Source organism: Balearica regulorum, chromosome 15, assembly GCF_011004875.1.
Source record: "Balearica regulorum gibbericeps isolate bBalReg1 chromosome 15, bBalReg1.pri, whole genome shotgun sequence".
NCBI lineage: Eukaryota > Metazoa > Chordata > Aves > Gruiformes > Gruidae > Balearica > Balearica regulorum.
Genome location: NC_046198.1, coordinates 2,819,754 through 2,847,223, shown reverse-complemented (window position 1 = coordinate 2,847,223; position 27,470 = coordinate 2,819,754). Strand labels below are relative to the sequence as shown.

Below are 27,470 nucleotides of genomic sequence, written 5' to 3'. Positions count from 1 at the left end.
CAACCTAGAATACTTAGATCATCTTCCAGCCACAGTCCTTCCTTAGGACTGACTGTGCTTCCCATGCCCTCTGACTCTGCTTGTCACCATCCACATTATCCGCCTAGGAGGAACAGAGTAAGACTGTCAACTTGCTTAAGGGACATGGCAGGAACCGAGCAGACTGAGAGACAGAAGTCAGCCACATGCCAGCCTGGAAGTAGGGAATTTCTAACAGTACAGCATTGATGCTGCTCCCCTCTACATGCCCAGCTCTGCTCCAGCATCTCTTGCCTCATATTAGCATGTCACTACAAATATCACTTGTCCAGGGTATCTGTCTGCAGTATTACCACAACCAGACACAACATGATGCTGTTACAGATCTTGCAACTGTTTTCAGGGTCCAGTTATCACGGAAAGAGATTTTGTTATCAAGGCTTGGGCATATAGCTTGGCTTAGCCTTACCACGTAGGCAGCGGTCAGCTACATCAAACATGCCACCGAAAAGTAGTGGAACTCAAAGTCTTTATGCAGGATGTATCCTAATTCTTTAAAAGGGCTTGGTCCTACGTGTAAACTAAGGTCAAACAATGGTGCAACAGGGTCTGGACACAGCAGATCCGGTTCTGCAAAGAGATCACCAGGCCCTGGAAAACTGCGCGGTAGCAGCCATGGTCAACACCTACCACTCTCAAACATCACAGACACTGAGGCACACCCTCTCCCCACACACAGGAAACACCAGCCACAATTAGCTGAGTGACCAGCTCAGGTGCAAATGATAATTACAGGCTGCACAGGAGGTGCTGCAAGCAATTATTTGTACTACATAGCACTCAGGAACCCCAGTCACGGGCCAGGACTCCACTGTACTAAGTGTTATACACATACAAACTAATGACCCATGGAAATGTTTACATATACAATGATAGGGACAGAGGGGAAAAAAAAAACAAAACAAAACAAACTGATTTACCTTTTCAAATGCAGCCAGAAGAACGTGGGCATGACCCGTCACTTCAACCACCACTGCAAAAAGAGAAAGAGCAGTCTCAGTTAAACCTTGAAAGCAGCACGAGCATAAAACTACCACGAGCTGAATTTTAGTCTGTTTACAATTTCTAAACCATCACCTGTTGTATTTTCATCTCCTCTTGCAATTTAAAACTTTTCTTACCTTGTCCTCAGGTTGGCTCACCTCACACTCTTGCAGAGCAAGAACAAAACCCTGCTGGGCTCTGTGGTGGGCCCCACACAGACATGCCTTCATTATCTTGGGTGCTCCAAACTATCCCATTTTGTTTTCAGAGGTTGGAAAGGGAAAGTAAAACAAAGCACTCAGTGGGATTCTGCTCTCCCCTAAAATTCCTGGGTTTAATTACCTGACTTTATCACAGAGATTAATAAATCCATCTGGTTTAACAGCAATTGGCTGCACTTCCAGCCCTGGTACTTATCACTTTATTTCACTCTAATCCGACATGCTTATAAAACATTTATTTCTCATGCCAATTTTAGACACTGAAACATCTCTGTCTAGTTATCTGATTTTTTTTTTTTTTCCCAAAGACAAACATCACATCTTCCCTCTTCAAAACTCAAGGCCTCCCTCTTAATCCAATAGCACTGAGAAGGGGCTGTCAGAGGTTTCTGTACTGCATTCACGGCTCCCTCAGCAAATACAGCATAGAGGAAGCCGAGCTACAACCCCAGCCTCTCTCGTTTAAGACCCTAAGGTTCTGTTCAGCTCCAACTGTTTGGACCCTTTTGCTTAATTATGGTCAGATCCATCAGATGGAAACGAGAGACAGAGGTTGTGGAGGAGTCACTGCGGGAAGGGAAGGCGTGTAACCACCTCGCCCTGCCTGGACCGAAGAGTATGGGCTACGCTCAGCACATGCAGAAGAGCTGGCAGAAAGTTAACAGCTGAAGGAAGCAAACTCCTATGTTGTCTAAAAGGGAGAGGAGCTCAACAGCTTCCTTTGGGCCCCCAGAACAGCAGAGGCAACAAGAGGAACCATTCACCGGATTGCAGCACAAAGATCGTGTTTGGAAACAGCAGCATGTGGGAGAAGAGAGTCCATCCCTGCAGATTTGCTGGGTAACTGAGATCGGGCCACGGCGATTTGGGTGCAGTCAGGAACACAATGGCATGCGGAAAAGAGGGCTAAAACTGGGAATTCATCTGCTTGCTCCCCCACTGCCAGCCAAGAGCAAGGCTGTTCTAGCTCACTCAGTAAATGAAATTCAGGTCCCTCCCCACAGTGTGAGCGGCCAAATAAGAGATAACAGGTACTGCTTCGCTTCACATGCTTTGTGGCAATCAAGCAGTGTGGCTGGAGTCGTGGGACCTGTTCTGTGCGACACCTTCCCTCCCCGAAGGGTTTCTGTGCCTTTCCCCGAGAGCAATCCCGCTGGCAGGAATGGGAGAGGGCTAACGTTGCAAGCTCACATTCTTCAGGGCATGCAAACATCTCCTGGCAGAATTCATTCCAAACCAACACCTTGCTGACTGCTATTTAATTTGCCATTCAGTTCTGTTTAACAGAAGCAGTTATGGGCTAGCTGGAATTCTCCAGGTGCTCCAATCACACGCAGCCAGGTCCTTCCAGTCCCATCAGTTAAAAAAGAACCAAAATACACAACAATTTCCTCAAACCTCGCTCAAGTATCACATTTTTTTGTGCTGATATTCTTTCCAGGGGAGGATTTAAAAGCAATTGCCTTTCCAGGTTATTAAAAAATATGACTGTACATTATTGGCTAAGACTGGGCATGGTATGTGCATAAATGTATGCTTCCCATGCTGCCTCCTGTTCTATTTTTGGTCCTTCTAGGCATGTGCAATGTTAGAAAGTACAAATACCTTGCCAAAAGCCCTATAAACAGAGGAAGATGTTTTATATTTATGGTCAAGAAATATACATACGTGTCAATTTTACTAACAGTGCCTGAAATCACTAAAAATAGATGCACTTTAGAAGTAATTTCCTTTATGTTGTACTGTGCTTTGTTAGTCACACTTTAAATTGGTTCATCCAGTTCTATTTCACTCTGCTTGGAGGACTGTGAAATAATGCAATGAGTTTCTGGGCACTTTCACATCCACAACATAAGAAACCGAGCAAGTGACTGCACTAAACAATGCAATCAACAATGCATTTTTTTCCTTTCCAATTATTCTTAAATTTTGTACAAAACATTCCAGAATGCAGAAGTGAAACGCTTGTCTCGCTGACCACAACAGCCCCCAATTTTAGAGAAAATGTGACTTCCTGTGCCCTTTTCATTGCTGATACACGGAACTCAAAAGCACACGCCCACCTAAGGAAAATACTGTGAGGTGTATCCTGGTTTCAGCTGAGAGGGTTGATTTTCTTCATAGTAGCTAGTGTGGGGATATGTTTTGGATTTGCGCTGGAGACAGCATTGATAATATAGAGATGTTTTTGTTCTATGGACCTGTTGTTGAGCAGTGTTTACGGGGGGCCAAGGCCTTTTCTGCTCCTTGCACTGCCCTGCCAGCGGGATGGCTGGGGGTGCACAAGGAGTTGGGAGGAGACGCAGACAGGACAGATGACCCAAACTGACCAAAGGGATATTCCATACCATATGACGTCATGCTCAGTTTATAAGGAGCTTGGGGGAAGGGGGGGGGGGGGCGGCAGCAGCGTTCAGAGCGATGGTGTTTGTCTTCCCAAGTAACTGTTACGCGTGACAGAGCCCTGCTTTCCTGGAGATGGCTGAACACCTGCCTGCCCATGGGAAGTGGGGAATGAATTCCTTGTCTTGCTTTGCTTGTGCGCGCGGCTTTTGCTTTCCCTATTAAACTGTCTTTATCTCAACCCACGAGTTTTCTCACTTTAACTTTTCCAATTCTCTCCACCATCCCGATGGGGGGGAGTGAACGAGCGGCTGCGTGGTGCTCAGCTGCCAGACCCCACGACAGGTGAGTAACAACTTAAACATTTACTGGACTTCCCTCTCCGAAATGGCAACATGTTTTAAAAATAATCAACAAGATTATTTCTCATCAAAGGTTATGCTCTTTTATCCTAACCATTCAGCACTTTTCAGAAAAAGCAGAAGAATTTTAAATTGCTGAATGAAGCTGTATTTGGTTGAACAGTGGCCTGCGCATTTTAAAGCCATTTATTTTTCTCTGATCATTCCTAGAGGAAGGCCCGCCCTACAATTAGCTATGGCTTTTATGAAGACAACTTACCCCTCAAAGACAGGGAAAAGACCAACTCCCTCCTTGCCTTACAAACTGCAAATATGAAACCCAAAGAGAAAGGAAGTAATTTGCTCCAATTTGTGCCTGGCATTGGTGGCATTTCCATTCTGGAAAGGCTCCCTGAGCCTTTGCTACAAGTAAAATGTTTTCCTCATTGCAGAAGACCTGCCCTGAAGGAGTCACACAACCTCAAAGAGAGCTAGAAGATGACCAAGAGAGCACACCGCCACGCTTACCATCCCCTTCATCCACCACCGCTCGGATGACCACAGGGAACACGCCACGATCCAAGTCAAAGTTCAGCTGAGGGAATAAAATGAGATGAGGTTAGACAAGTGACATCAGGCTTGCCCAAAGGCAACGCTTGAGATAGCGTTAACATCAGAGGAATGAAGGCCCCTTCTGACCGGCCCCCCAGTCCCTGGTCTCGAAAGAACATGACATTTAAAATTCCCAACTTTCAAAGGGAGTCAACTAGAATAACTATAACATATATACATTGACACGGTACTAAACACCAGCTGTGGCTAGCAAGGCAAAAGGATCTCCATTTGAATTTTATATGGTATTTAATTCTCACTAATTCGTATAGCCTAAAAATCTCCTGAGGGATTTGTAGTAGGGCAAGTTTCTCAAAATATATCTAGTGCCATAGTTTTGCTTGGATAGGGTAGGATATGGGTAAGTATATCTGGTTATAGCACAGCAGTATGTTTTATGCTCCCTACACCACAAAAGAAAACAACTCTTTTATGAAGTTCTCGAAGACATAGAGAAATATCTGTAAAACTTCCAGCTCACACAACACTGTAAGAAAACTCCAGACTGATTTCCATCTCTTGGCATGTTATGAAGTTCAGGTCCTTGACCTTCTAATCGGCAAGAGTGAAAATTTAAGATCTCACTTGAGTGCAAAGAAAAGACTCAATTTCTCCCTTTGCCCTGCATTTCATTAAAGCACTTCAAAAGCTCCATGTCATCTTACAAACACAAGAAAAATACAACCTGAAAAACACTGTCCTGTGCCAGGAATGGAAGTGTCTCAGAGACTGGATATCTGGTGTTTTTTCTTAATTACTGACTTGGGGTTTTTTGTCTCATCTCTTGCCAAGAGAGAAAAAGATGTCATTTCATCATGGTGTTCCAGGTAGCCTGTTTTCAGTCCCCCGCTTTCCCCCAGCCTCAACATCATTTGCAGTGTGGTTTTCTCCAGCCAGTCCCTCAAAAGATAAACCCTCAAGATACTCATTGGCACTGGCACATATGGCAACCTAAACCTCCCAGACTGGAGGGAAGGTGCCCCTCACCGTGTGCCTTAACATAGTTGAAAATTATTCCTCCTCAAATGAATTACAACCTAAACGTTCATCCTGAAATGAACGATAACTGTAGACCGAGAGACGATATACCCGGTCAGCCACCAGCCACGTGTGCCGCAGCCCATTAGCCACGCGGCTAAGCCTCTGCCAAGAGGTGCAGGCACGTGCTTCGGACTGCAACAGCTCACCAGCCTTCCACGGGAGGTGTGGGGTGCAGAGGGAATTGCGAGTCTGCTGCTCTTCTGTCCGTAGCTGCATGCTGCTCGTGCAGGTTGCATGCCTTTGGGGCCACTCAGCTTCTGCAGCGCTTTCTAGAAGCGACTCTAAGCTGCATAACAAAGCTTTGCACACACATCCCTCCCCGTTCAAATGTGCATACCTGATTCCAAACAGAAAGCAAGTGCTGGAAGACCTTATGATTTGACCTAGCTAGTCTTCAAACCTGATGGATATTGATTTTCATCCTCTGTATGATGGTTTTACATTTTATTCCTCCTTTAAACTACCAGAATCTATTCTGTTTCCAAAACAGCAGAGTAACAGAGCAAACAAAAATCTCCTTTAACTTCTCAGTATTTGTTATAGAAGAGAATCATTGAGCCACTATTTTCCAGTTTGCATTTCTGAACCATTATGGTATGCCACAGAGGGAAAATTCATCGAGGACAATTGATTAAAATTGCTGAAAGAAGCTTATGGTTTTGCTTTGCTTCCTGCTCTGATTTATTACTGTATGACAACAGTTACTGTTTGTCCATTTGAAGGGAAAGTCACATCATAGAATTGTGGTTGCTTTACAATATAAACTTTTGCGATCTCAAACAAAAGGCCTCTTTAAGGGTTCATTTCACATTCGTTTTTAGGGACCTGAAAACAACCATCTCAACACAAGCCATACACTATAACTTGCAAGCAAACCAGTATATTACAAACTTTTATAAAGCTTTCCACATAACAACCCAACGTAACATTATTCTCCCTTCTGTTGGCCAGCCAAGAACGATATCATATGTGAGTATTACACTGTGCAAAAATATGAAGTAAATCTGAGATTTTTTGGACAACACCAGTAACAAAGCTGGAAAGCAATCTGAGGCATGCAATTGTACACAGCTGAGTGATAACACTCTGCCAGCTGTCTCAGACAAAAGTGCTGCATTTCAGTGGCTGGTTAAGAAGATTTAGCCGCATGCATTTTGCTGGGCTTCAGAGGACAAGGACTGATATGTACAGAGAGTCAAAATGGGAGAAGAAACTCTTCCAAATCACAGTACTTGTTCCACATTTTCTCCACAACCACAGTTCCCAGTGACGCCAATGAAAAAAGAGGAGACAGAGGATGCAGCAGAATCAAGCACAGAGAGCTAGAAGCTTACTTTACCGCAGCATGCCTCCCTTTAAGCTGTCAAAGGGACATGACTTTAGCACTCAAGTTAAAACCTTGCTGGCAGGAACAAAAGTTAAAATTAAGCTTCTCATTTCTTTAAGAATAAGGGGATCTCAGCTCCTACTTTCCAGCTCTCTGAGACAACAGAAGGGATTGAAAAGCAGATCCTTCCAGGCTTTTGTAGGCTGAACTTGTGAAATCATATATTGGCAGAGAAGCCAAGACATCAGGAGACCAGACTCTGCAGGCTCTTGGTAACTGCCATGGCATTTGTTAAGGCACGGGATTGATTATAGTTATAACTGTAACTTCAAGACAATAGCTATTCAATCTTTTCAAAATACATGAAAGATTACTTTTTTCCTTTCTTTTTTGTTTCTTTTTTTCTTTTTTTTTTTTTTAATAGGTAGAGTTATCTACCAGGGTTCACATACACAATACTCTTATACAGGCTGGGGTCATGAAATGAGCACGGTATCAGTGTTGATCTGAACGAGGGGTCCACAGGAACGAATTTATTAGCAGTAGCTACAGACCGACTCCTTTGCAGCAGAAATCTCTTACGACAGACGTGCACGGAGCAGGGGAAAGACCAAGGGATCCCTGCCCTGCATCATGCGCAGGGGAAGCCCTTGGGCCAAAGCTCAGAGGCTCAAAAAGCAGAGAGTTACTGCCTGGGTTAGAATTTTGCAAAGATACCAAAATTAATACAACTACACAGATCTTGCTATGTAGTACAAACCACAGAGCTTAATTAAAACCCAGCCCTCGTCTGTTTGCAGTTATGGGTTAAACTAAAAGGAGGAAAGCATTCCCTTATTCAGCATTAACACACCAGTGTGAATCTGCCCCAAAAGGGAGACTATTCCTCCACAGCACTGTACTGCTACAGTTAATGATGCAGGATGCGGCCCCTAAACAGAACAGGATTATTCTAGAGCAGCGGTCTCCAAACTATTGTGACTATTCAACCCATAAGTAAAAAATTTTGAGCACGTACTCGCAATATATGTATATTTATTATTTATAAGATATATACATGTACTACTGAAGTTGTTCTCGCACCTCAAGGAATTGTCTTGCATACACCCCACTTTGCAGGCCATTGTTCTAGAGGACCAGCAAAAAAAAAAAACCCAACCCAAAACCAAAAACCAAAACCCCACCAAAACAGAGAAATCAAGACAGACATTTGCTCCCACAAGATCTTTGGCTGGCAGGAAGAGGAAGGCTGAGGAGTGGCGGGTTCCTCTGGGAAGAGCTCCAGTGCCAATCTCCCTCCTACATCAGATGTTGGGATACCAGCTGATCAGCAATATCAAAAGTCACTTCTTTGGGTTTCTTCCCTGTTTGCCTGATCTACCTGCCAAGTTCCTCTACAGTGTTCATACCTGCTCCTCCCATGACCCTATTCGTCTCAGACCCACAAAACACGCCATGGCAGCTGGGAGAAGGTGTCTTCCAGCCATAACTTCATGCCACTAAATGGAGTCCAATGCTTCTGGCACAACAGGGTTGTGGAAAGAAGGGGACACTGAGAACAGACTTACCTCATCATCCTTCCAGTCTGAGAAATCAATCTTGAAGGAAGGCAGGGAGAATTGCTGGCTTACCCCTCTCTTGTAGTGAACTGTCTCCGACTGCAGAGAGGGATTCTTTGTGCTGTATCTGAAGAAAGGGGGGAAAAAGGAAAACTTGCTGTAACAAATGATTGCTCTCTGCTAGGTTCTCATTCATTCACGCCTGTCCGTCTTTCAGGAATCACAAGTGGCAGCTCTAAGAGGCAGAGCTGGCAGGGGCTGGCAGCCATTCCATGGGGATACAAGAAGGGAAAGGAAAGGTCAAAGCAAGAAGGTGAGCACAGGGAAGGGAAAGCAGTGCAGACAGGCAAGGTCTGATTGGATCCATACTGACCTGCCCGGAAACACTGGGTGTCAGAGGAGTACAGTGTGGTGCGGCAGCCTGGCAAAGGCTAGTTCACTAAATCCAGGGCCTAGGCAACACTGGCTTTCAGCCCAGCACACAGTCTTATTTTCTGCAGGAAACCCAGGAAGAACAAGCAATGATCTAACAGTAGCAACGCACAACCCAACACGGCGCTGAAAGCTCTCCCGTGCCTCCGTGGGACAGCTCTGCAGTGACACAGAGCCATTACAATTCACTCCTTATTCCTCACATACTTCCCCAGAGGTGTTGCAGGGCTACCAACACCACCGGAGACACACCAAGCAGTCCTCCATGCCAGCTACGTAGAGAAAAGTCACAATTCTTCTGCTGCCTCGAGGCCCAGCACTGAAAGTCCAGCACTGCCAGGCTGGGATGAACATCTCTGGAATGGGACCATAGCTACAATCCATCATCTTCTGCACCCAGAGCCCACCCCGCGCTGTCTGCCCCAAGACAGATGTTTCACTGCCTGCTGACCATCACTACGGACGGTGTGATTCACAGCAGGCTTCGGTGGTGAAACAGGATCAAGAAGTTTTCACCCCTTTCTGGAGGGTGATTTCTGAGCTGGATGTGCACAGCCTCTCGTGATGCCAATTCTGGCACAGGAGAGGAGGCAGCGGACTGCAAACCAGGGTGGGAACATCTGAAGCTGGCTTTACCTATCGACCGTGTGTTCAGTACGTGTTGACGAACCAGAGAGAAAGTGAGAGATCCCTTGTCCAAGAGGTTTACGCTGCAGAAACCACCTCCTCCCCTGGCACAATGACGAGACAGGTCTAGCTCCAGCTTTACAAGAAAAACTTTAACAGCTGGTCACAGTAATGGGATGTTACCTCTTCTGCACACTAACCATCACTTCCTAAGCAGAGCTTCACAAGGTGAGACTGGGAGAGCGCTAGCCTCCAGCTACTGCACAGGGAACAGCTACAAGCCTGAAGCCTTGCTGACTGTTCAAACTTGATTGCCACTGTTCTTGATCAACCAGACACCCCGGGGACAGGCATCACAGAGCACCAGGAACTCTAGGCTGAATTTTTCCTTAATTCAGCATGGGTTATCACACAGGATTCCCCTGACAACCAGCTCCTCAGATTTTGCTGATTCCATTTCTGAAAGAATAACACAGGCGGTACTACTGCGAGTCCTGCAAAGGAGACCACACCAGAGGAGATCAAGGCATTTGACGTGACCAATTCAGTACAGAGCCCTGTCAAGCACAGCAGTTAACAAACCATGCACAGAGGCAAAGAAAAGAGAATCCTTGCTTGAAAAACAGGATTCTGTACTTTTGAGGACATTCAGCTGCTCTGAAACACAGACACAGCTTACAAACCACGAGGTACATAAGCAAAGGTTGGAAAGCTCCAAGCTCCTTCAGCCTAACTACACTTTATGGAGGATCACGGCACACCAGGAAGAGATGGCAATACAAAGCTTTTTTACATCCGAAGTAATGCCTTCTGGTTTCTGTAAGCAAGGAGCCAGAGGGCTGGGCAGCTCACTTCCAGCGGGGGTGAAGTAAAAAACGTGGGAAAAGCCCATGGGGCAGAATCAGCCAAGAACTGCAGAACTGAGCGTCACACCAAAGATGCAAAGACCGGGCTGGAGAATGGTAGAGGACATGCCTGAATCTTAAAACTCAGCTTTAAGAGATGCTGTGGAAACTTTACATCCAAGAGCCAGAGAGCAAGAGCCCACAGAGACAGCGGGCTGCCCTCCAGGGCTCAGGCCAGCCAGCACTAACACAGAGCCTTAAAGCACAATCATTACAATGCCTTTTGCAGCTGAAGGTGTAAGAATCTGGATACCAGATGATGATGAATATTTATTAATTCCTCTGAAACCCAAGGAAGAAAAACCAGGCTCCCCACCAGCATGAACTGCTGCCTTTCTCTGGAGAGACAGTGTACTACCTGCACCCTCTGAGGATCCAGAAGGCTTATCAAGTGTCACACAATCCACGTTAAATTCTGGAAGGCTGTGACGAAGGCCAGGTTCACCATGTGCACTCCACTCTTCCTGCCAAGGCAGGTGTATTATCTTATTTTTGACAATACTTTACCTTCAAAAACCATTCTGTACTGCGCTGAAGTTGTGCTGCTTTACTAGAAGGTCTCGCTCCATCCCTTGCATTTAAAGCATGGTGTGGGAGAGATCAGAGTGACAGGTCTTTTATGTGTGAATTACAGAGCAAGCAATTGAGTGAAGTTTTATTTACTGAGTTGTCAAGCACAATGAATAGAGGAAGCCTGTATCTAGCTCCTTTTGTGGCACTCTCAAAGCTTCCCAGCTCTGCAGAGAGGCACTATTCTCCCTCTACAGCTGGGAATGCAGGGGATGGAAGAGTGACTTATCTAAGGTGACAGCAAGTCAGGAACCTACTAGAAATAAAGTGCAGAGGAGACAGTGGAGGTCAGAGACTGCCTGGATGACATGCACCACAACAGCGCTGGGAAAGGGGTGTAAACATGCTGATGGTGAGTGCCAGGAAGGCCAGAGGACCTGCACTTACAGCACTGGAAGCCCAAACCAGTCTACACCAGGAAAACAAGTAACGTTGTTCCAAAGAGGATGGGGTAGAACAATATTCGCATAGATTTGCTGCTCTCACTGCCCCTGAGAAAACAAATAAACCAGGTACATGGATTTTTCTGAGCTGAAGAGTATGACAAAAGTATCAAGGAGGATACCAAGTGAACCAAGTAAGCTTTGTGCTTTGGACTGCGTGACTGCCTAGCCCCCGTTGCCAAAACGAGCTCAGACCTGGATGTGAACACCCAGACTGACTGCTGGAGACCCCCAGTCAGCAGGCAAGGCTGCCGAGCGGGCCAAGAGCCTGGTGAATACCCCGGAAGCACCGGTGATCCCAGATTGTCACAGAGATCGATTGTGTTTCTGAAGTGATGCACAGGATCCACTGCACAAGTACACACTCCTCGTGCCGCACAGGAGGACAACCTGGCAAGCTGTTACAAAGCAAATATCCTACATATTAGTGTCTAAATGGTCTCTACCCATCCCCAGCTCTTTTTTGTTGGCACCTGCTGTATTCACAAGTCTTCCGTCCCCTGCCTATGCTGCTGTGTGCTTACAGCAAACAATAGCGGACAAGCTCTGTAGAGCCACAGAGATGCATTACAGAAAAAGAGAGCACGTATTAAGAATAAAAGATAGCAGAGAAGCAACACACCGCCTCTCCCTGCACAAAGGCTGAAAGCTGAACATTTGGGCTGCGATTTTCAGACTGGACCAGGCCAGCTCTCCATCCAGATGGGAGATTTAACAAAACCACCTTGCAATCACTGGCAGCTCAGGATGACGGAGAAGTGGAGTCTGTCCTGTTAGGTCAGGAGCAAACAGAAATCCCCGGTCACATTTTTTTAAACCTGTTTGCTTGCTCAGGTATCCCTGACAGCGTGAGAATCACCAGCAACGTGAGGTACCTCACTGCTGACTGCAGCAGCAGCTCCCAGCTCTGTCCTCAGAACCCTCAGGATTCATGCAGCCTATCTCCTCCTGTAAGCCATACCTTTACTCGCACAAAGCCAAGCTTACACCCCACACCGACTCCTTCCTCCCCCATGCCAAACCCTTCCACTCCCCAAAACCAGCTGTGTATCGGAGAACTGGCAGATGAGGAGCCCCGTGACTACATCACAGTGATTTCTGAGAGAACAGGAAACAAACTAAAATTATTCCCCAGTCTCACTCATCCACCATCAGCTGAGAAACACTTGCTGCCTGCACAGAGAAACTAGCCTGGGGCTCATGCGTGCTTCTCCCTGTATGCAGTCCAGACTTGCTACCAGGCACTTCCAGACCTTAAGTAGTTCCCAAGCCACGAGTGGCACACTAGTGTTTGGGAACCTCTGCTAAGCAGGGTTAAACTTCTGTTGCTACATACTCACTGGAGATGCAATACGAACATGTGGGGGTGTTTCCCCCTCCTGCTCATCCCTGATCAGAGCCTGGGGAGATTTTCAGCAAGGCACCAGTCCCAACTTGTGCAGACTTCTTTACTGCTGTGTTCCTCACGCTCATCTCTGCCTGGCACTGGGCTGCCTTGGGCAGTCAAAACACGGTTCCCGTTATCACAAGCACGCTGGGACCCCCGACTGAGAAGAACCAAGTGGGGGATCCTAGCTAGCTTGCCTCAGAGTTATGCACAGCACTGTCCAGACCCTATTCCTCAGAGAAAAGCAGAAGAAAAGGAGGATGCACATAGCAGTGTTGCCCCAAGGTACTGTTTTTGACTGAGACAGCCTGCGCTTTGAAGAGCCTGCGGACAAAATAAGAGTCCTCTTCCTGTAGTAACAGCTACACATGTTGTATGACAACTTGCAGTGAACCGAGGACACAAGGCAGAATTACTGAAGGCAGAGTTACACACGAGTTTTAGAGGGTACTGGGGAACCAATTCTGCTGCTGCTGCTGCAGGCTGCAACTGCCTGGCAGGCTCCATGTCCTCTTACAGGTGATGAGGAGGGAGCCAGCCCTGTTCTGCTGGTGTTCAAAGGGGCCAGGAGTTGATGTGGAACAAGCACACTGGCTCCCCTCTCTTCTACCCACATGCTCCTCTTTCAATTCGGGCCAGGATCTCACAGGTCAGCTTTTGGGGAAGAGAAGAGTTGAACAAGTGTCTCAAATAACTCCAAATGATTTTTTTTTTTTTTTAAATTGGTAAAAGAAACACTACCAAATTATAAGAAGGCTGTAGCCCTGGGTCTCAGTCAGAGTTAGGCAAGATCCAGCCCAGAGAGGCTCCCACGTGGAGTTTGGAGGTTAACCAGATGCTAAGTTGGTGCATTGCAGTCCCTGCCAGCCTTCTCCTCACCTCCTGCTTCCTCCCAGGACTGTTTCCACTCCAGGCCAGGGGGAAACAAACACCTTACCACGCAGCTGCAGGCCTGCCACCCATATCCCGCTCCAGCACCCGCAGAGATCTGCCTTCAGCTGCTGGACTTGCTGGTGAGAGCACCGCGCTCACGACTCCAACCAGGCTTCAAAGCTGGCAGCTTACACAACAGCTACACAGAGAGGCACAAAGGCCAGAACTCTTATTAAAGACAGAGGGTTTGTCTGCTCAGTGAAATCTATAGAATTTAGCTCTCCAGCCTGTGAACTTTGCACACTACAGCATTCCCTTGGGGACTGGTGTCTGCCTGGATCAAAGCAAGCTTTGACTGTAAAGGCTTGTGCCCGGCAAAAACCAGCACTCGCCTCTGATTTCTTCACACAGAAGAAATCTCTCTGCACAAAGAATTCATATTAATCACCACAGTCCACAGCCAAAAGCAGCAAGAGCACCTTTCAAAGGCCCTGAATAGACAGAGGCTATTAAAGGAATATCCGAATGCCTCTGTCTCTCCTACACAAGCTTTAGTGAAAACAGCCATGCGCTGAGCTACCCATTTCAGTTGGATTTCATTTTGTGAACCAACTATTCAAACTTCCACATGCAGACGGAACATATAATCGCTGCAGTGTCATGTCCACCGTCAGCTTAAAAGACTGCGGTAGGATGTTTGCAATGACTGTAGCAGGCATTGCAAAACAAATAAGGAAATGAGATTTTTTTTTTTTTTTTTTTTTAAATAGCCAGTACACCCATTTGTGCATCAGCAAGACAAACAGCACAGCCCTGAAAAACCTCAAGGACTGCAGAGCTAGACTGACCTATTTTCATTGTGTTTTCTCTTTATAATGAGAAAACAGAGCTTGGCAACATGACTAGGATATGGAAGAGAACCTTTTCTGTCCAAAACGGAAGATCTTTTTCATAAGAATGGACTGCAAAACACAAACCTCTCATGTCATATTTATCATCAGCTCCTGATCCGCCTGGATTGCTCATGTCTTTAGAGCTGGCTGTTTTAAGTGCTTCCAGCTACAGGGCTGGTTTGACTTCTTCCCCTGAGGAAACAACCGCTGCTGTCATGTTTTAACTACACAATCCTTCCTGCTAGTCAGCAGGATACCTACAGCTGGAAAAGTCTCGGAGGCCCTCCCAGGAACAGGCTAATAGTGTGCACATCAAGGCTTTTGCCAGAAAAGGAAAGGATGCATTCGTAGAGCACACACAAAAAGAGAATATGAACATCCATCTCTGCAGCCTTCTCAAAAAACCATACCTGTCTCCTAAACCAAAGACATTTAAGGGTACAAACACACGAACCAGTTACTGCAGGAGAAGGCAGGCTATGAACTGGGAGCCCTTCAACTAGTCTCTAGGAGCCACTGAGGAGTGCTGCCAGCCCTGCAATGGAAACGCAACGCAGAGTACCCTCTCATCTATCTGGGGGGGAAATTACATGCTTATGGGCAATCACTAGCAAGTAGTCGACGTACAGCTCACGCACCTGCATGTTTGTGCTTCCTATACGCTAAGGCAGAGATTCTCATGCCATTGAGATAGGGCCCATCCTGCTCAGCCTTCACCTTTTGGCCAAGATGGCTGAACCTCTCCTTGCTGCACGTGCCGATTACCTGTACTGGAGGCATGAAGCTGCCTCTCTGGCTGGCTACTCTTAAAATCCAGTTAGCATCACAGATTCTGACAGCAAGTTCACTTTGTTTGTAGGACATTTTTGAAGCTGACAGGTACTGCTGTGCCTCAGTGACACTGAGCAATACAAGGCTTGTCCTCATGAGTGAGCAGTCAAGCTGTTACAATGGTTTCCCCAACCAGACTCTTCCCTGCTTTCTGTCCAGCTGCTGGGAAGCTGAAGCCAAAGGACAGGACAAACTGAGAAATATAACTCTCTCCAAGCCAGCCAGATCTCAGACCAAGTCCCCAAGAGCACACCCACCGCTAACCAAAATGAGAGTGGATCCTTGGGGAAGATGCTGTGCTGAAGTTGTCTGGGAGGGCTGCCACAGGAAAAAGCAGCATAACGGAACAGCCTGCCAATTTCCAAAACCAAAGAAAACTGATACAGCTAGAAAAATAAATAAAACTGAGGATATCAGGGGTCTTGAGCTGTTCAGAGGCAGGTCACCACTAATTCCATGCCATTAAAGAGACCCTGGATATAGGCAGATCTAGTCTCTGCTACCCTTGGTGTAACACACCAGCTGGTCCTCTGAGAACTAATGTGTTTTAGTCTAAAAAGTCTTTAGGCTCACCACAAAGTAATCAGGCAAAAGATATTCAGAAGGTGAGCGCAGCAGTTCCCTCTAGATTTAAGGTAATTCCCATTTCATGCAAGAGGCTTCTACAGATACCCAGCGCTAGAACCAGAAAGTGCTGGGTACCCTCCCCAGGGCGTGGGGCTGCAGAGGTGAAGACACCTCCACAATCCCCGACAGCCACACATTTGCCTCCAGACCTTACTGGTTCACTGCAGTGACGATACAGCTGCCCGTGAAACTCGAGAGTTCAGCAGTTCAGGACAAGAGGCAGGCAGCAGTTGGGAGCTACCTGTTCCCAAGATCTGGGCTGGGAAACGGTACAGCTGAGCATATCTCCCAGCACGATTACCTGGGAAAGTCTGCTGAACGCTCCTTTGAGACAGGTTAGGACAGGCAGAGCATACTGATAAAGCCACCAGCTTTTAAACAGAGCCCAAACAACTCCAGGGGGAAGCTTCCTGGCTTGCAGAGAGAAAGGCTTCCCTTTGGTCATGGAGATCAGCTAATCCTGAAGGCAAGCAACAGAGCGTTGTGGCTCTCAGATGAGCAGAGGCTCTACAACAAGGAATGGCTCTGCTCAGGAAGAGCTACCTTCCCTCCCCTCCATCCTCTCACCCCAAATTTTATGAACATAATAACATTCCTAGCAGGAGTTTCACATGAGCAGGAGTGCCGATACTATCAGGATCAGTGGTTGTTTCAGCAGAGAAGCAAGAATAACTTGTTTAGCGCTTCTAAGGAGCCATGCTGCAGGCTGGGGACTAAGAGAAAATTTCTGCTTTTGTCAAGGGTCCAGAAAGTTTCTCCCATTTTAAGATTTAGCGTCAATTTAGGAGAGTGGAAAAAAAAAAAAAGTGTTTTAAATAGCATCTTCTTCCCAAACAAGTGCTGGACACATCAATAGAAAAAGTTTTGAATTAATACACAGTGCAGCTTTTGCACATGCCTGTTACTTGAATGTAGCTGTTAGCACTGAAAGAAATAGAGAAAAAGGAGGAACTACCAGCCCAGGCAGGGGGAAGCTGCATTCCTATTAATGCACTAAAAATGCACTCGCTCCACTCAGAGCTCTAAGAATGCAGCCTGGACTTTTTTTTTTTTTTTCCACTAGAATATAAAAAGAATAAATCAAAGTAATTATAGCACTGCCCTTTCAGAATTGCTTTGCAAAGCTGAAATCAGAGCTTCAAAAGGTTTTTACTAGCAGCCAGCAAATCCAGAGAAGCAGAGATGCCTACTTAAGGCAGCTGCACTAGCCCCAAGATGTGCTTCACGAGCCACTTCCACATGGAAAAATAGCCTGGGTTGAATTAAAGCAGTTTATAAAGTCTATATTTGTATCTCACTTCCCCCAGCCCTTATTACCTACACATCTGCATGAAATCAGGATCATGCCTTCCAAAAGGTCCACTGGCTTCTGGTGCAGCCCCCCACATCCCACACTTACATAACGTTTATTGTCCAAGAGCTCCAGAGCAGAGACAGACAGTTCATCACTCCTACACTATGGGGAAATTAAAGTATGATTTATTAAATAAAAGGCCAGCAGTAGAAGCAAGAGCTGAATCCAAGTGCTTTGGCTTTGAATGTGAAGGTTTAGCGTACCGGGGACTGCTGCCACCCTAGCAGGGCAGCACAGCATCGTCAGCTACATTTCATTAGCGGGGTAATGACTGCTGACTACTGATCCTGGTTTCATGCAGAGGCAGGCAGGGTTCATGAACAAAGGCTTCTCTTCCGCCATCTGAATAGAGATCCATCTCTCAGTGAACCATGGACAGGGTGGATTAAAAAATTCATATTTAAAAAAAATATTTTTTTTCTTTGAAGTTGACAGTTGCGTTAACTTTCAGAAACTCTACCTAGGAATTGTTCAAATTAAATTTAAAAAGCCATTAGGTAGTTCATGTTTGCTGCATAAGCTTTAAAGAACAGACAACAGCACTGGTGACAGTCACTGGCTTAGTGCGTGGCACTAAATTTCTGTAAAAAGTGTTCTTAAATGAACCAGAAACTGTGTTTTCCTCCTCCAATCAACTGACAGAGTTCTGAGAGGAGAGCTACTAGTTACAGAAGACTGAAAACACACTCTGTCCAGAAACAGTTAGTTATATTTAGTAACTAATACTTCCATTAAGCAATTATGATCCAAGGCGCAACTTGACAAGACAGTCTCTTAAGAGAGTCCAACGTAGAGCAGTTTAACCAGCAAAGAATGCCACACTGCTGGTCTTGGGTGACTCGGCTGCGTTTCCATCCCAACGCAGCTTGGTTCAAGACACACGTTAAAAAAAAATAAAATCTTTTCTTTTTAGAGTAACTTTCTTTTTTGCCATTTTGACATAACAAAATACAAAACTAGGAGTCTGAAAAAATACATTTTAAACCATATGCATATTCTTTACAGACTTAAGCTCTTTGTAAAATGTAGCACAAAGTTTGATACGAAGCTTACACTCAATTGTAAATGCACTGGTTACCGACCAGTGACAAATTCTCCTTCGAGGTAAGCCAACAAGTGAATATGCAAACCAAGATTAAAATCAATGATTTAAAACAAGACTTGCTGATTTAAGCCGTGGCTGAAGTCTGGCAATGTAAATACATCCACCCTGGCCATAGAGGCCCTCGGTTCTCCCCATTAACGCACAGACAGTTTCCTTCTTGGGTCAAAAAACAAGGAACACTGCAGGGCAGCACAAGGGACACTGGCCACCTCTCCACGTTGTACCTGTATTAGGAAAAGAGGACTTCAATCTCCAAGGCTGCCATTCCAACACCTTCACTAGCACTAAATTCACAGGAAACCTAAGGACCTAAGAGACAGAACACGGACACTTTATCAGGGTTTCTAAGGCATCCTGCTGCATTCAGCTCTGCTCAGGAAAAACTGGGTCTAAATAGAAAAGGTTTCAGAGTTTGTCAAGAGATATTTTTCAGGCACTTAAAAGGAGCTAATTTATTACCTCCCCCAAATAAAGGCAGCCACAGGCTTCAACAGAAGAAGTTTGGAGGAATGCACATCTGGATGGGAGCATTGAGCTTGTCTCATTTCTAAACATGCACTAGTCATTGATCATTACTGGGACATTTACACTTTGCATAAAACACGTAAGCCATTTTATGGTTTGTCATACATATTTCTCCCTGCTGAAACCTCTGCAGATCCCTTCAATAAAACCCAAGTTTACCCCCAAATCCAGAGCACCACTGCAGAAGCCGTCAGCAGTACGTGCACAGAGCCGCTGATCAGCCAAAAGCCTCTACTAGAGGAAGCCAAGAGCTTCTGCAGCCTGAATCTTCCTTTACCCATAGAACAAAAAGAATTCTTTGTCCCATGGCGATCGGAAGTCTGCCATCGCATACCAGCAGCTCATGTGTACCCAATTCACACCAGGGAGAACACGTTTTAGCCACCTTAGCTCTTAATACAGAGAGGAAATTTTCCGTAGTGTTATGGGTTACAGTGTCAATTGGAATGGTTTAAAAGTGCCGATTTAGATTAAAAGGTTTTTGAAATCTGTAGGGATGCACTACCAGCATATGAGAAAGACTTCACAGATGACGTTTTGACCATTCTTTCTATGGCTAGCCAAAGGCTAATACGTGAACCTGGCAGGAAACACACGGACAGGGTTTCGGGCAGTAAATCCTCTTGATAGCCATCTCAACTGCCTGGTGGTCATTTATTCCTAAAGGGGCTTTGGGCGGGCCTCAATTTTACACAGACTCACTAGGTAAATGTCAGACTGAACTTTACTTTGGTGGCCCAGATGTTCCCGTCACAGGGAATACAGAAATACAGTGTGTTAGGTGATCTGGAAAAAAAACAGGTAATATTTGAAGTGAAGGGCGGTTGTTTTTTTTAATTTCATAGAACATCTTGCTGACAAAACATACAGCTGTGAATTCCTCTCCTGTGTTGCACACAGAATGGTTTCCCCACACCCAAAAAACAAATCAAAAAGGGAACATGAGAGGATATTGTTATGTTGGGGAGGGAAGTGAAAGCAATATTCAAAGCTATCAGAATATATAAAACAAAACAGAAGAAGAGATTTCCCTCTCCATCTGTGGCAGCACTGCCCTTGGGAGAGATGTTTGACAGGCTCATCACCTGAGAGCTCCTCCCGTGCCCCTCCACACGCCCACAAGCCCAGGACTTACACTGCCATACCACCAACAAACTCTTCTGTAGCCTGGCAGTAGATTGTGATGGCAACACGGGCATCTGCATCAAACGTGAACTCCAGGCTGTACAGGACTTTCTGCTTCCCGTTCTCCTCAGTAGGACTGTCAACATCATCTTTATACCTGAAAGACAATGCCGGGGGATTAAAAAGTATATTTATGAGATATCATCAAGATCACGCTGGAAATCAGGACAAGAGTACTCCAATCTAGGTGTGCTGCGCAGGTAAGGCACCACGGGCTTCCACCTGGGGCTTCCCAGATTTCCATTCTTTCCTCTGAGGAGGGTTCTTCCAAGATTTGACTGAAGTTATTGAAGTGAATTACGTGATGACGGTGTTGAGGGATCTCACCCAACCTTACAGTGCCAGGACACAGAATGAGACAAGAAAGCGAACTCATGAATGTCAAATCCTTAGGAGAAGAAACATTCTCCCTCCTTTTAAACCTTCACGTTAGGCTCAGTATTTGGGCTAAAGAAATCCTGTGTGGGCCTGACTAAAGCCTAATTCTTTTAACTCTGCAAATGAAATAGTGTGTAACAGGCAAAAAACAAGCTTTCTGTAACACAAAGAACTCCTGAACCTCAGCAAAAAGTGCCTCCAGTATCACATAGAAGACGATATTCCAATCAGAAAGCATCGAAATACAGGAACTTCAAATACCTTTAAATGTACAAATCATCAACTGAACCTTTGACACTGCTAATGACTGAAGCTTGCATACATTTATTGTATGAACAAAAATTAACATGTTCAACTGCGTAACAGATGCGTGATAACCAATACAAGAATAACTTCAGAAGTTTTTTCAGTTAACATAAAGGTGAGTCATAACCAGGCTATGGGCTACTGTACAGCTGGATCCCACTGTGTGATCACCACTGCCCTGTATTACTCCTTCTCCCTTCTGCTGGAAAAGGCAGGTAACAAATCCAGTGAGGAAGGTGATATGAAGCAAGCTCCAGGGCAGCGAGCTCTGGCCATGGATGAGCAGTGAGTTATGGTGTGCCAGGAGCGGCCAGGGAGACCAGCAGACCCTGGAACAGGCAGCCAACATAACGCACCATGAGAAGATCTCATACGTGAATTCAAATCCCACTGTAATCCTACAACTGTAAGTACCACTGTCAGTTCATGCACCGTGTAGGAATGCAGCAGGTTGCCTTTGAGAGGTGTACAACACTACTTGATTTGCTGCCCAGCTCCAGCCTCACTGTTCTATCAGTATTACCTTAATCGCCACGATGCCTGGGTCAAAGCCAAGAAGCTAAACTATTCAGGAAAAGCTTGGCACCGTCTCTGACTTCACAGTATCCGTTGGCCTCTCCCTTCATTAAACAGCCTCAATGAATATGCTGCACTGTTGAAAAATACTGAGAAATGGGGTAGGCATACCTCCATGATTCAATCTAAAAATTGTCAAGGGAATCCTTATTTACCGAGTTCACTGAGATGTAATAACTGCTGCCTAATTAAGAAGGTTCCAGGATGAATTCTACTTAACGCCACAATGAAGAAGAATGAAGTGTTCAGCTTCAGCAATTTAATACAGAAGGCGCAAAATGAAATTCAAACACCTAACGCATACTTGTACTAATGTAACCCTAGTGAATCGCTATAGCATACACTTGCATTCCTGTCTGAAGGACTTGCAGAGCTCCAAACAAGCCTTTTGCCAGAGGTTCACCTAGGTCAGAACAGCAAATCAAGCTAGAATACACCCAACATGCTAGTATAAAAAAAAGACAAATCCCAAGAACTGAGAGTCTGAACATCTGCAGCAGCCTGGATACAATATACAGTACAGAGCAAGATGGTATTTTCACACAAGCTAGTTGCATTTAGAGAAAAAATTCATGGCTGTAAACAAGAAACATTCTAGCCAGCAGAGCAGATTTGCCTAGAAAATACAAGGGTAGAATCAACATTTTGTGCTGGACTGACCCAGGAATGCAGATGGCAACAATCCACTCACAAGCGCTGTGTGTCCAGAGAAAGCAGCAGCATAACCTTCCGCAAATTATCTCTTGCTGCGCTGCCCTCCGTTGATCCGAGGTCAGCAGCGAAGCATCCAGGCTACAATACACTTGCCACTTCCTCCAGTAGAAGTAGAGTGTGGGAGAACCAGCACCCCTTCCAGGCAGGCACCGATGAAAGCTACTTCATAGACCTATACTCACTGCATATATAGGTAGGTATCAAAATAGAGATGCCCGGCACACGCGTGAGTTACAGATTGACAACACAGATCTAGATACCTGTAACAGTCCCAAGCAACAAGGTGGGAGACCTGGGGGTGGGGGCTGATCACAAAAAGGGAACATGTCATTAGTAAAACCATTGCCTGTTTTGTCTTCCCAGTGAAGTCACACAAACCGTACGGGTTCCCACATCACCCTCCTGCTCCCAACTTCACCTCTGCATCTCCTTGCTAGCGCTCAGAATGAGCTTCTAGCCTTTCAAGAAGAAAAAGGGTTAAACCTAGACTAGAATAGATCTGTTGCCCTGGGGAACCGCCGAGCGGCCACAATCAACTACAGTGTCTGGAGAGAAGGTTTCTGGAGGCTGTATCTGCTGTGAAGAAGCAGAATCAGAGCCCCAACTGTCTGGAACAGCATCACTCAAGCAGGGGGCAAGGAACACATCCCTGAGTGGTGATAGCCACAGCAAGGCTGCGTACACATCTTCCTGTTACAACATGCCTGGTGCTGGAGGTTAAGAAAATCGTCTGCCACATAGCAAGGAGTTCAGGTGAGAAAAGACTGCATAAGCAGCTACGCCAGCCGGTAGCTGGACGAGAGAACAAGCAAGGACTATTTTGGTGCATACTTTGAGAGGCAGAGACATCTGATGTTCCACTTTAAGGTGCAGGAATGGTGGGATGAACCTTCAAATAAGTAACAAGACAAAGCCACACATTTTGCATTCCTTCCATCTTTGCAAGGGACGTGGCAGACAAGGAGGTGGTTCAGGAGTGGTTCAGGTGGTTCAAGAGCTCTTCTGTCTCCACCCGTGTTTGAAGTTTACAGCGTACATTTAATCAAGCCCTACAGACAGTGTTGATGTGAGGTGGCCAAAGATGCATGCACAAATTTAGAAACCAGTGACTTTGCAAGGTGTGCCTTTCGATCATGCACACAAATTAATGGCATAGCCTTCACAATCACGTGTATAGAGCAGAAGAGACTGACCACCTTTGAGAACAAATAGCTGATCCAATGTTACGATGAAAAAGGCAAAGCAGGATGACCAAGGGAGCTGAGGCCACTTGGTCTGACATCGCTTCTGGATAAAACAATGGAAATGCTGGAACTTTTTGTTTGTCTGTTAAAGAATTAAAAGATAAAAATATAATTAACAGCAGCCATGACAATTCTATAGAAATAGGTCAAGTCGAACCCCATTTCATCCTTTGAGGAGGTTAAAAAGTTTACTTACAACTTAGTAGACATGCAGGATAAATTTATTGCTTGACTTAGTATTGTGAGATACGCATTACAACAGTGTTAAAGCAGGCACTAAATGAAGTAAGAACTAGCTGACATCTCTATCAGCATTGACTTTTGTGAAGGGAATCATCAAATGGAGGCTTTCTTATTTGGGGGTTCTGCAGAGATCTGTACACAGTTCAACACTATTCAGGGCTGCAGAACAAGCAGTCCCAGCACACCCACCACCACAGGATGAACTCCTCCAAGGATCAAGGTCAGCCCCGCTGTGCTGGAGAGGGAAGAGAAAGGATTGCCCTTCTCTCACTCACAGCTACTCATCTGTCTCCCCTCAGTCTGTCCCTATCATCGTCCACCCTCTCAGGCCCTTACTCAAAATGCTCAGTGGTCTCACCACTCTCCATGATATTGCTGCTGCTTCAGACGCATTCTCAAACCAGCATAGTTGCTGATGTCATGAGGCAATCTTTTTCTGTTAGTGGTTAACAGCCAAAATCACACTACCCTCCTCTGAGGTTCACAGAGTCTCATCCTGCTAGGAACCAAGCACTCACACAAGGTGTCAAAGAGTCAGAACTTCAACACCAATATCCACAGGTTTATTGCTTCTCTCCAAAGCTGCTGTAAATATTCAGGATTTGGCAAAGCTCAGAATTTTGTCTGGTCAGAGCCGGGCAGGAAGCCCAGACTGGACATTTCCTCATATTCTTCCATAAAGCCCTACACTCCAAATTATGGATCAACACCTTCTTCACAGGTGAATAATGAATTTTCAATTAAACACAAGGGAAAACAAAAAGCTTGTGAGGACTTTACCATCGGAACCTACTTTACATCTAGACACTTGGCTCAGTATCATTTTATTTGGTGGAGGACATAGTAAATTAAACTTAACCAGTTCTGGAAGGAATGTGCAAGCCTCAACCACTGGTTGCAAATAAGCCAAGCTGGAGAGAGCACAAAGTGTCTTTACGTGTCTTTATGAAAAGCTTCTAGTCCAGAACGGTAGAAAAGCATGAGACAGAATGCGTCCTTGAGGACCGGCAATTAAAATCTCATTTTGGGTCTACATCAGTACAAAATTCAATAAAGTAACATTGGCGGTGTTGTCATCAGCACTAACGCAACAGCAGCAGAAGAGCCTGTGTGAGAGCTCAGAAGGCAGAGAAAGAACTGATAGTACCAGGAATTAGACAGATGCAAACCTAGACACTGTCAAGGTGCATGGACACTACATTTCAAATAGTCCAGAGCTGCAGCTCTGCTCGCCTGGACAGGACATGCAACCACAGAAAGCAGAATGACAGAACTGTACGTACTAAACCCCACCAACTCCTCCATTCACAGCAAGGCCTCTCCCAGTGAAAAAGCCACTTCCCATTTGGCTTTGAGAGACGTTACCCTGTTTACGTGGATGCCTGCAAGAACAAAATACCCTTTCCACAGCAAGTGTGGGAAGAAAGCAAGACTTTTTCCTAGAGAAGTACTTCACCCTTTAGCTGAAAAAGCGAGACAGCATTCAGAGCAGTTTACCAATGGTTACTTTTTCAGAAATTCTTCCCTCTTTTCCTGTTCAATCAGTTTTGAAACCACAGGTCTTGCTCATTTAAAAATAAAACAAAACAAAAAAAACCCCAACCTTCAGTTTTCAAATAAAAACAAACTGAGGGTTTTGTGTGGTTATAACTCAAATTACTCGCATTGCACCATGCTCTCAGAACCATCTTGGCTGAGAGTTGAAGCTGGGCTGCTGCCAGTACTCCAGCCCTGCACCCAAAACGCAGAATTCGGAGCGACTCAAGGATCTTTGAGAAATTCTCTGCCTGGATATCTGCCCGGTTGCTCAGACCAAAACAAAGCACTGTATGCTGGGCCCCTGTACCTCTGCCATCTGTCTGAAAGAGGGCAACCACAGGTTCAAGTGTTAGCCATCACGTTTAATCCAGCTAGTGCTGTTTTAGATCTCAGTTAGCAGTGAAAGCTAACAGATCTCCATGATTATCCAGAGCTCCTTGCCCGGTGTGTGGGACACAAGCCATGTAAACAAATGCGTTACACTAGCACCAAACTCTATCTTGGCAGTAGGAGAAACCTGAGGAAGTTTCACTCAAGGCCAATCAGTCTTCCTGGCCTGTGACTTGCACCAGGATCTGCTACTTTCTGGATTCTCCTTGCACAAGAACGCAGAAAGGAATCTGTCTGTAGGGTTTATTGACCTGACTAATATCGTCCGTTCATGCTAACGATTTCATGGTTTTGTTCACCACTCTAGTCTGTCCTGTAGAGACAGATACAACGCTGGTCCTGTTTGGAAACACAGATTGCTCAAGTCTAGGGATAAGGAACATATAAACCACCTGAAAGCTCTGATCACAAGGGAACACAGAAACCTCTGGACATACCTAGCAACGAGGATCTGGAATTCAGCTATTTCTCCAAAACCTTATCAAATACAGTTTGGCAAATCACTGGGTTGAATAAAATGAAAGGTTCAGGCAATAATAGTACCTCACAAGTCGGAGAGAGTCTTTGCGGATATTCACCAAACTTCTGAGTGTCTTCACTGGCTCATGTGGAGCTGGAGTTACATAGGGAAACTGGAACAAAAAGGCAAATAATTCTCCTATTATTATACTATAAAAGGTAGCAGCATGTTACCCGGCACACAATTCACCCAAACCAAGAGGCATCTACCTTTAAGGGTATTCAATACAACAGCCACAATGAACAGTAATGGAGAATTCTATTTACAGATAAATTAAGCACATTTCAGGGTGAAAATCCTGCTCTTGCCCAGCAATAGCTCATATTGTGAACATGCAATTTAAGAAAGGGCATTTTCACAAGCTCTATTTCTGCACCCTGAATTCTCAGTCTGGAAAGCCTTACTCTCACAAGCTTTTATTTCCACTAAAGAAACCACCTCCAGCTTGAGCAGAAGAAATGCAGCTCTTTCATGTGTGTTACAGCATGCAAACAGTGACCTGACTGCTAATCAGTATGCTGAAACCCTGGATTACTGGGGGAAACTCCTTTTATTCTGAAACAATGGGGCAAATGTTCTGGAAAAGAAAAGAGACAGGGATAGGGGGCCTCATTCTATTCTACAGTCAAGAGACCTTCTCTCACAGATTGTCCTTTAAATAAAGGACGACAATGCTTCAGACTTTAATTCCCCTTACCGGTCAGAGAACTTCCAGTGAGAAATGCAAAGGAAACTGCTTACTGGCGGAAACCGCAACCTGTACAGCTGCAGACCTGCCTGCTGGATCTCCCACCTGCTCAGCCAAGTCTGAAGCTGAAACATCCGCTCACACAACTGCCGAGTTTGGTAGGTGCTCAGACTGGAGATGCAGTTGCGCTCCAAGTCAGAGCAATGGTACGACACAAAGGTACAGAGCTAGAGGACAGGCTTTCAGGTAGAAGGCTACTCTGAATGGCTCAGTTATGGTGCCACCCCGCAAACTCCTTAGAGTTGGGGTCCTTCAAACACACATCTTCTAGGTGCCCTGCAGTGGTGTACAGAGAGTGATGGACAGAGAGCAGAAGTAGCAGGGACCACCAATATACAGGTTTGCTTAGAAATGAGGAATCTGCTGAATAGGCAGCAAAATGCTGCTGCAGCAGAACTTCAGGGCAGCTCCAGGACACAATCCTTCAGCGCTGTCCCCTCAGACCACAGACACGTATTGGTGGGGCAAGACCCAGAGCCTGAGGGAAGACATGCTGTTTCCTGATGGACACGAGAATGCCACAGAAGATGCCCTGCCACAGCCACGGGCAGCAGAGAATTCACGGGGCAGCAGCAACTACGTTCCTTG

General features: G+C 45.6%; 1 protein-coding gene across 6 annotated transcripts in view; it reads right to left on the bottom strand.

Annotated features, from left to right (window-relative positions):
- The window catches only part of MGRN1 (mahogunin ring finger 1), a 55,639-nt gene that overhangs the window by 18,428 nt on the left and 9,741 nt on the right, over positions 1 to 27,470 (bottom strand). For all 6 annotated transcript variants that reach the window (XM_075767362.1, XM_075767360.1, XM_075767358.1 and 3 more), the window contains exons 3-7: positions 26,158 to 26,246; positions 20,175 to 20,321; positions 8,477 to 8,594; positions 4,457 to 4,523; positions 960 to 1,012 (exon numbers count right to left, since the gene is read on the bottom strand). In XM_075767362.1, coding sequence (XP_075623477.1) covers positions 960 to 1,012; positions 4,457 to 4,523; positions 8,477 to 8,594; positions 20,175 to 20,321; positions 26,158 to 26,246 — 474 coding nt within the window. The remainder of the gene's footprint in view (positions 1 to 959; positions 1,013 to 4,456; positions 4,524 to 8,476; positions 8,595 to 20,174; positions 20,322 to 26,157; positions 26,247 to 27,470) is intronic.